The following is an 11,154-nucleotide window of genomic DNA, read 5'->3' as shown; positions in this document are numbered from 1 at the left end:
AAAAAAATACACCTTAGTGTTATGTTTCACACTATCTGTTAGACATACATAGTAACAATAAGTAGTGGAAAACCTTGCCGGAGAGGAATACACAGCTTGATAAATTATTTTTTTCTCTTCTGTTTAGTGTTGTTCTGTTGTGAATATTTTTTTAAAATTGATATGTTAGATGAACTGACTTCCGATTACACAATATTTTGCTGGTGAAATGATTTTTATGACCGTATCATACATCTAATGTTAATAGCTTATAGTTTTGCGTTCATGAAGCGGTCAGAGAAGAAATGTTTATGTAACATTTATGTTTTTGCATGAATTCAGCATTGAACTTCAACTTAAAGAGGCACATATATAAATTTATCTTCAGTGCCCGATGCAATAATTCGTTGGGTAGATTCGAATTGGTGCAGCCGTGCACTTAGCCCTGTAAAGAATGTCTACATTTGTACTTCACATTACTTCTACACTTAATAAAGCTTCGGGCAACATATCATGTTTGTCTCCCGTTCTTTAAAATAGCGTTTTACTTGAATCAAACTTGTATAAACTTAAGTGACCATCGAGTCTCAGAGTATGTTCCACTGAGAACGGAATCAACAGAGATGAGGCAAATATACAACCATATGTTACCGTTACTTCCTCGCTACATGGTAACACATGAGTGACTATATCTTCACGAGAAGCAGTTAAAAGTCACTAATGTTTCTCGTGCTTAACTACAGACACACAGACAAACAAAAGATCTCTGAAAATACATAGTAATGTTTTAAATGTTTTTTTTTTTCTGAGTACAATAATAAAAATATATTTGCGAATTTTAAAATATAAAAGAGAAAAATAAAAATGACGATTTTTTATTAGAATTTATGGATTACGAATAGTAGTAAATTGATGTGGGAAAGTTTGAAATGAATGCATCTATATAGGTATTAAATCTTCCTCTTTATCCATATTGATGCGTTTTTTTCCAGAAGTAAATTTTATAATTTTTTTGTAATGTATATTTATTAATAAATGATGAATAAAAAAAACCAATTGTTTTTGTTGCTGTTGATTTTATAAACCCGCATACTTTCTCTTTTACCAGTGTACTAGTTTGTCCTTCTTGTGTATCGACCGTGCGAGACCCGCGTAAAAAGATAATTAATTGATTTTTTAACTACCGTGAGTAGCAGACAACTTGTGTCCGATGTTTACATAACAATTAAATTGACCCTTCGTTTTATCTAGGCAAACTTCAACAATACTTTTGTCGCCTGGCTATAAGAAATACTTCGTTATATATTGTATCCCTGATTTTGCCATAACGAATTCGTTATATTAATGACGAAATACATTACTTTCAAAACAATGGACTTGGAAATATGTTCCAACTCGTTATAAACTTGAATCCTTCATAAGCCTGTGCGTCATAAGCGAACACTACTGTATATAGGTCTGCTGAATATCTAATATATCTAAAGCTCTGTGGTATAACTAACATGTCTCTAGCTCTTTTAGATATCTTACGTATCTATATCTCGGTTGGATATCTAACGTATCCTGAGCTCTGTGTTATATCTTACGCATCTTAAACTCTGTGGGATATCTAACGTATCCCGACGGTATTTACCAATCCAGTAGAGAAAGAAATGCTTGAATGGGTTGTGTACTTAAGCAATATTCTATGAGACTTTGATACAGAAATCCCAAAAAGGATTCATTATACCGACATTAAAGTGTAATCCTCTATAACATTTTGTAACTTCTAAAGAAGTTAAAAGAAAGTCATTGAACAAGGTAGCCTGCATTGAAGCTGCGACACTCCTTTTCTAAATAGAAAAAAAATCGGACAACGAACATAACATGACATTAATCGACATTACTTGACATAACGGTTGTATTCTAATGTCAAAATTTCGATTTATCACTCTTTATCTAGGAATATATTCAATATTTGACCTTGACGAACCTGTTTAATAATTTGCCCTGGTAGTTTGCTTTATCACTTAATCAATGGCCTAATATAAGGAATAACAGAACAGCCTTTATACATATCTGTAAATTCAAATTACCACTTTCAATAAATTTTATAAATCAATATTATTTTCAAAGTTTTTAACTGTATAAACGAATCACCAGTCATTTATGTACAAGCTTTGAATAAGGGAATACTTTTAACCCATCAAGCATGCTAAAATGATTTTATGTCTGAATAAAGCGAAATAAATCAAATTAACTAAAATTTCAATGGTAATGTCGAGAAATGTCGAATAATATAACGTAATCTTAAGTTATGTCCGTTGTCCAATTTTCTCTAATAAGACATATAGTGCGATTCAATAATTCTCACAATATACATGAACAATCAAACCACACCTTACATCGTTTGTATGCAGTGCGGATGCATTGCAAAAATATTGCCATTATAACTCCTACAGGGCCGTTAAGCGACTATTTAAGTATGTGGTATGTACAGATGTCATTTCTCTTTAATATAACTATGGTTCTTTAAAAAAAACACATAAATTTATTTCTTCACTGATTTAAAGAATAGCTGCACATAATTGCACGGAATCGCCCAATATTTAGTCTCATTATGTCTGGTTCTTTCAGGATATAAGAACATACCTGAAGTATGTTGTGAGACAGTTTTGGGGGATGGGAATAGATGAGTTCAATAAAATATAAACATTATCTGTACAGTTTTTTATAATTCATATGCAAATAATACTTATTCCTCATGTGCAACTGTTATGATATGTTAGCTTTCTACAGAATTGCAAGAAAAACAAGAAATAAAAATGATTTTTTAAGTACATGTATATGTTTATTACATAAAATTGATATAAAAATGCCAAACTTTGATATCGATAGTATATTTTCAGACAAAAGTTGCTGCCGATGCCGATTGCATTAATGAGTTTCACTGAAGCTGCATTTTAAACTGGTTTCCGTAGACATCTAGTGTTCCTAGGTGTAATTCGAGGTCCAGACATCTCTGTGTTATAACATATTCTATGTTAATATGAGTGACTTAATTTTAAATATTAATCCTTGCAAAATAAAAGGATACGAGAAAATAAAACCACACTTTGTTTGTCATGCAGGAACGTAAATGTTTTTAATTCTAAAAAGTAGAAGTAAAAAGAAAGAGTAATAAATGGAAAAATGTTATAGCGGTAATTAAAAGAACGCAATCCAGGGATAAAGACCAGACATGGAAAACAGACACACACAACAAAGAACACAAAGCAACTAAAATCACACAAACACACATAGAAACAAAAGCAAATGAGCAACTCGGACTCTACTAAAAGCATGGAGCATGGACCAGGTTCTCCGGTAGGGTATATCGACAATTTGACACTTAATAGCTCATCAACATCTTATACTGTTTTATCTACTGCAAAACAGTTACAGTTATAGTTCATATGTGATTGTTTTTGTATCAAATACAATAAGGTTATTTGTTTACTTAAGGTCATGTCTTACTACTGCCATATTAATGTCAAATAGTTTTCATATTTAACTTAATGTTTGTACCTTTATATATTTATTTATGTTGTATTCGCGTTTAATCATTCTTACCTTGTTTTCATATTTATATAAAATGTACATGAATGGCTTTAATCCAGTAAACAGAATACACAAGTGTACTTGTATTTTTTTTTTGTAGAATCCCTACCGAAAATTTTCACTGAGAATCTTACTCTAGAACTTGTCAAACATGAAATATAGAACATGATGGACAAATGAATGTGACGCATATTTTGAAAAAAAACAAAACAAAACAAAAAAAAAAAAACAAAGACAAAAATAACATATATATATCGAAAAAAGAAGGAACTCTCATGAATCAAAGTAGTTTCTGCATACGTTTAGCAGACATTGTTCTTGTTTACCGCATTTCTCATAGTCCATTTGCCATAGTATTCGTCCTCCGTACTATTCAAACCTAGCATGAGATATTGGTCTAGTAGAAAGTATACTAATTCTAAATACAAAATACCAATCCTATATATTTCAAATTTAGATACGCTACATCGATATGATACATCGGGGACCTTTAGTCTAACCGTGTTTTAGATTTTGGGAGTTCAGAATGCTCGTTCATTTAGATATCATGTACATTAGCAAATTGATACTGTCAAATAAAGACAATATAGTGATTTAGTAATATCATTGTTGCAAACAAATAAATGTTGTTGCAGCGGTATGAGTTGTTATGGCTAGACTAATGATGTTACCCTTTAAATTACTTTAAAACATTACTTAGAAAGTAAGAAAAAGATTGAAAAAATTATCACCAACAGAATGACATCAATAGTATATATCTAATCCTGGTCGCATTGTTCATATATGAATACTCGGAATACTAATGACTATTTTTTACCCATTTGATGACTAATTAAGATGATGCAATACGTCAGTACACACGAATTTACTTTTTATGTAAGTTAAGGGTTATGCAAGGTTAATGTGAGCGCGTTTCACGTAATTACACAATCTATCAGTTTTCTATGACTAATTCTTTTGCTCCACGAATACAGTGGTCATATAAACGTTTTTTTTAATGTGAAAAAAGACAAAGGCAAAAAGACGCGGATGATGACCGGAGAGTATGAAATTAAGCGGTTAATGAAAAGGAAATCATGGTACGGTGTCAAAATGTCATATCTAAACAAAATTATAATTATTTCTTAATTGCATATTGACTAGCATAAAACAGCAAATAATATTTTTATCGTTTTAGACTTGACGAATGTTAATAAACTGCTACTATCGGTATCAGAAGGAGAATAAATGGAAAATCAGTTCATCTTATCATATTATCATGTGTTTACCATAAATATGATTTTGGGTACGGCAATGGCAATATCTGAAGTATACGAAATCTTCATATCGTTTTTGTTTGTAAGGAGTATTACTTTCAGAAAAGCAAGGGTTTGTTGATAACCATAAGTTTTGTTTCACTTAATCGCTCTAAAAAGAATAATGATAATGATTCTGTGTCAAAGTTGAATTTACATAAGAATCAATAAAAGCAACGTCTTATAACTGGAACATCAGAATACCAAGCCTGTTTCCGAATTATTTACATTTATTCCCAAAGCTGTCAAAGGGGTCTTCAGTCTTACTACGACAAATGAAATACACGAAATGGTATATTCTGGATTAAAACAAATTCAAAGATCGGTTAAAAAATCTGGATTCTTGTTTATTCATCAAAAATAAAAGCATTAAGAATTTCATTACCTTAGCAGCTACGATTTCCCTTCTGCGGTTGAAATCTCAAAAACATTTTGCACAGCTGCTATTCTTAAAAGGACTTAGAAAAAAGTATATCTATAGCAATAATTTGGTTAAATTGTAATAATTGTAAATTATTATCGAAATAATGTTTGTTTTTATTGTTTTCTGAACCTTTCTTTCGTCAATTAAATCAATGTTAAATCAATACATTCAAACTCAAGTGACAAAGACGCTATCTTATCAATACAAAACGCCACATCTGATTCTCAACTGAACAAAAATCACTATTGTACTTTGATAATATGAGAAATTGCCAATAAAATGTATTGTATTCGTTCTAAATTTTCAAATGACGAATGAAGCAATTAACGATTATACGACTGTGTATAACTATCCACAGTGAATTAATATGACTATGTGACGGGTACACCTTATCGATCACTAACGTTGTACTGTGCTGTAAATAAAATCTTTAATTCTTTAATATTATACTTACATTACATCTTAAAATGTTCAAAATAAAATGGACAATACCGAGTTGCTTTTATTTTTGCAACTTGACACAGATTTAATGTTTCGATTAGTTTTAATTTGTCTTAATCCTGACGAGTAATAACAAAAACTACAGGCATTTCAAAATGAAAGTTGGGTAAAACAAGGTTATAAAAGCGCGCTAAACCATTCGCCTCAATTACAGTTAATGATTTCCATTATATTTCAACAATAATGGGCAGCATCAAATTGCCGCAAGTTAAAATCGGTAAACATACTGGTCTAAACAGTACAAAAGATACAATGAATAAGTGAAATTAAAAAGAACTAAATACAATAAACATGATGTAAATACTAGCCACGAGTTTCCAAAAAATCTTGAACTTTGTGTGAGTGTGGGTCAAGTCATAATATAAAAGTAAAAACTGCAGAAAATTAATTTGAAGACCATCTATAATCTGTTTGTCAGAAACATAATATTTGAAATAATATATAGATATCGGAAATAAAACTTTTTAGGCAGTGTGTGAGACGTATTTTCATATAACCCTGGTCCAAAAGCCTGCCTCTAATGCAACGGTGTAGTCGCTACTAACTCTAACATACCTTAATAACTGAGAAATATAACCACCTTATTCAGGGCTAGTTGGTATATTACTGCATAAGAAAGGAAAATTTATCATTTTAAAATTAAAATCGTCTCGTTTGTCGTAGATTTTTCTACTGAGATGACTACAGTCTTCAAATTCGAGTAGAAGGTCTAAAAATAATTAAGAGGAAGCTGTGTCACTAGTCACTTTTATTTCTAGTTCTGGTGGTTATATGAGTATGATTCTGTATGATTTTAAGGTTCGGAGTTTTATTTCAATGAGATGAATGTTTGTTTTCAGTGCATAGTTAGTTTTATTGACTTAATTCATTAGAACACGAGTCTTCTGTCGTTTTCTATAATCATCCTTATTATTGTCAATTGTCTACCTACAAAGAAAAATTAACTTTAATTAGAGATGATTTTACATGACAGTTTAACAGTTTATAATGAACAAAACCAGTCTATTTACTTGAACATTAAAATATCAACCTTCTATATATTTTATATAGTAACGAATCTTAATATGCCACGAAGATAAACTTTCAGAATGAATATTATTGTAAAACTATCGTAGTTCAATATATGTTTGTAAAATATGTACAGAAAAAATCATTAAATTCTCGAACGTTAATGTGTGTTTATCGTTGCTACGACAGCAAGTTTTTTTTAAATAATTTTTCATAGTTTTCCCGTAACATAACTACATAGTGTTTATCAGAATTATTACTTTGCCGATGCACTTGGTCGATACATCCTTTTTTTGAAACAAGTTTATAATCAATCTGCCTAACGTTTTATGTTTTATGTCTTTTGTCTATGTGTTTTGGGATGAAAACTGTCAAAAATAAGTTTTTCGATGACATATTTTAAAAACGCCTACTAAATTTTCACTGATTGGGTTCTAATGTCTATGTCCTACGATTAAACTTTTAATCTACCCAATTTCCTTACTATTGATATCAACTAAATATCAGGACTGATCAAATAAAGTTATGTATTATGGATTTTTGACACTATTGCGTAATCCAGGTGATTTTTAAAAATGAACCAAACTATAAATAATTTTATATACATACATGGTTGTAGGTGGAAGTGTTGTTGTTGTTGCGGCTGTTGATATAGTTGTTGGGCCTGTTACAGTATAAAACAAATAAATATATGTTTTATTGGTACGCCACATTTTTGTAGGCTGGCAGTTGTTTAGGGAGTTAACATATTTATGTTTAAAAGGTTTTGTGAGTTAGCTCCCTTTGTATATACATGCACTTCAATGGGAGCAAATGTTTCCATTTATTTGTAAACATTTTTATCAATTTTTCTTGACAAAATTATTACGAACTAACTTGCAGCTTGGTACGCAAATATTGACTACTAGGGTTTAAAGTTAAACCCTAATCTGAAGATCGTGTAAATAGATATAATTGTTGTTAACGCCTTTTCCTATTTGACTCATAATTGATTTATTGTGAAGATATCAGAAATAAGGTGCTATATTAAAATACAAAGGTAAAGCTCGTTATCCATGAAAAATTTGATAGGCAACACAAAGGGAAAAAGACCATTTCAACACAAAAGAATCACCATTAGATATTCCTATTGTGCACCATCTATTTAATAATTTGATACAAATCAATTTAGAGGTAAAAAGGTGCACGCTTTTAAATCAGGGAGTGGGGGTGATCAAGTAAATGAGCTGTAGGCACAGTTATTTTTTTTCAACTTTCCTTTGCTCTCTCCTACTTATTTTACTTGTCAAAAAAAGTTTTAAATTTCAGAAGTTTCATATTTCCTTTAATTAGACATTTGTTATATAACGTATGGGTTCAGTAAAAAATGCAGGTTGACAAAACTGATTTCTCAGAAAGTGAAATAAAGTTATTCTATTTCAACAACAAAGTTTGTTTATAAAACAGTACGCCCAAAATTTTGTTTCGCATATATGTAAGATACGGAATAATTTTTGCCTAATTGATAGCTAGAATGAACTTTTCAGTAATGCACATCTTACATCGTTCTACTGTTCAAATGAGTTGGAGAAATCAAGATGTGATTAATACTAAAAAAATGATTGGTGTAATACGATGATACGTTTTTGCCATTGTTTATAAACATCGCAGGGATTTTATAAACAGTTCTACTTAATATCATAAAAACTTAAAACTGCAGTATTACATCTCGGGTGGTCAGAAGTTAAGCAGCATTCTTCTGTAGCAGTAAACTCAAATCGTTGCCATTGGTTGTCATAACAAAAATATACAAAGCAATTTTCGACTTTATTCTCATCATTTGCACATTCCCCGGTTGTCGTTGGCGGTTCCTGTGTCGTTGGAGGGCCTTGTGTTGTCGGATATACATGAACTGTTAATGTAAACACTGATGAAAATGACATATTAACAAAAAAAGAGGTGAATAAATGTCTAACATGCGTAAATGTGTGATAATTTTGAAAACAAAAAGAAATACATTAACACAGAATAAAGAAATCATCTAATGATCTTAGATATTGCTCATTCGCTAATGTAAATTCAACTAAAATTGTTGACTCTTCATCATTACTACATTACATCACGATCGATTGAAAACCCGTCTAAAAGTAATCATTCAAAAAGCATCTAATTGCAACAATGGTAATTCTTTAAAATTCGTTGTTTTAACTATATAATTTTACCATTACAAATCCAAGGACAAAAGCTACTTTACTGAGCAACAGGTGATCAATATGTTAGAGTTTTTTCATTGACAACATAAATGTTACTTTAGGACGATTTCTTTCACAAAAAAATTATCATCATTCAAATGGGCACTATTCGTGTCCTCTCTCTTTATCCATATAAATCGGATTCGTTGGAAATCTTGTGATAAACAAAAACAAAAAAAAAATAGCTATGTATTGACAATGTTCTCTCCATAAATAATCATGAATTTGGAGAATGACTTCCATTTATTTACCAACCAGAACTAGACATTAAATATTCTACTGACACAGCTTCCTCTGCATCATTTAAGACTTTCTCGAATTCAACAATTGTTATCCCAGCATAAAATATATATGACATACGAGAATAATTTATTAGCTTTCCCTGCATATTGTGTTTATTTGTCTTAGTTGGTAGGGTAAATTGGAACTAAACTCCACTATTCTTACCACTAAACATGCCATCATTGCCTGAGAGAAAGGCTTCCGGACCAAGGTTATAACAAAATGGATTTCATACGCTGCTTATACAAGTTTTATTTCCGACTTAGATCTTATTGAGAAATGTTTTGTTTCTGACAAACAGATTATAAATGACGGAATGGAATAGTGTCAAACAAAACTTTGTACTGTATCTTTTCATATTGAACTTCAGGTGTCGTCCATACAAAATTCAAGACTTGTCTTTCGGTTTGTGTCTCATTGTGTCTCCTTTGTTCGTTGTATTTTTATTGTATTTAGTTCTCTTTATTTTCACTTATCTGTTGTTCATATCTTCTTTACTGTTTTGACTTCTGGGTTTTACCAAATTGACCTGTGGTAATTTTATGCTGCCCATTTGTATTGTAATGTTCCAAAAATAATTAAATTAAATGGAAGTGGGATGTTTAACATGCAATAAAACCTGGTTAAACCAATCATATCCATCGAAAATACCTGCCCAAGGATCATTGCGGTTGTTTTTAACTTTGCAGTTTTTCTCTATATTAAAAGAACTTTCCTTTATGACTATTCCTTTTAATTATTGCCCAATTTTGTTATTACCTTGTATGAATTACTGAAGTTGTGTTTTATTCTGCTGTTCACTGTGTATTTATTCTCTGTTACTTTATTTCACGTCTAGGTTATTTATTTGGATTTAAATGTCACCGAATTTTTCACAACTGAAAGATGTCACATCTTTTTTTATGTGTTTGGTTTTCATTCGGCTAAAAACTTTCATCAATGATCCACGATCCAAAAGTGATCCCTGTAGAGTATTCTTTTTGTAATAATTGCACAAATCTTCTATTAGTAATTTACAACGATTGTTGTCATTTACATTGATTAGTATTGAAGATTTCCGCACATCTAAGTGTACAAACCTTTTACCCTTTAATTATCTGCTCCATTTTTACAACAACATTTTATATTTTGTTTCGACCTCGGGTTAGATTCTTTCCTTTTCAAGACTCCGAAAGTACTATCTTACTTTTTAGCTCATATACATATGATAAACAACCGTCACATAAAGTTTCATCAATTTTTACTCCTCTCTTGAATTATCTCATTTATCAGCATAAACCATCTTTCTTTTAACCGTCATTTAATGTTTCTGTAAATCCATTGAATGAAATAATAAAAAAAAAATGAAAAAAGTACAAGATACTCTACATACCCATTACTGGTAACATAGCAAGAACATAAATCAACATATACTTTGAAATAGGATTAGCCATCTTCTGGAAATAAACTGACTTTCCTTAAAGAGTTGTTGCCATCATATATCTATCTTTTTGAGAAAAATCCCATATGAGTTTATCAATGCTTCAGTGAACGTCTAATATGTAATTATCTAGCGAGCAAAACTTTAAGCAACATATTGCATGACTTATAATAGGAACCAATAGTTTTCATCATATCATCATCAAATGTTTATTGAACAGTGTTGTGACTATAGTAAAGCTTAAATATATCTGAATTTTGTTAGGAGGTAAAATATTTCGGGAAATATTCATAGATAAAAATTATCCCATCTTTCTCTCCAGAAAATAAGATAAAACGTGTTGACATTGACACAAAAGAGAATTTTTTAAAATTTTAAAAATAGAGTTAAGTATAACGAGGGTAACTCTAAATGCGGCGCAAATAAGTCCAAGAT

The 11,154-nt window shown here is 30.6% G+C and overlaps 1 protein-coding gene across 1 annotated transcript; it reads right to left on the bottom strand.

Annotated features, from left to right (window-relative positions):
- Positions 1–6,606: 6,606 nt before the first annotated feature.
- Positions 6,607–10,854, bottom strand: LOC148611683 (uncharacterized). Its single transcript, XM_088595310.1, has 4 exons — positions 10,672–10,854; positions 8,492–8,677; positions 7,396–7,450; positions 6,607–6,705 (listed from the first exon to the last, which is right to left on the bottom strand). The coding sequence occupies exons 1-4, from the start codon at positions 10,730–10,732 to the stop codon at positions 6,702–6,704; spliced, it is 306 nt and encodes a 101-aa protein (XP_088451436.1). The 5' UTR covers positions 10,733–10,854; the 3' UTR covers positions 6,607–6,701.
- Positions 10,855–11,154: the final 300 nt, after the last annotated feature.

This window comes from Perna viridis, chromosome 7 (genome assembly GCF_037379345.1).
Source record: "Perna viridis isolate PV_CMFRI_1.1 ecotype Kerala chromosome 7, ASM3737934v1, whole genome shotgun sequence".
NCBI classification, from domain to species: domain Eukaryota; kingdom Metazoa; phylum Mollusca; class Bivalvia; order Mytilida; family Mytilidae; genus Perna; species Perna viridis.
This window is presented reverse-complemented; position numbering and strand designations above follow the sequence as displayed.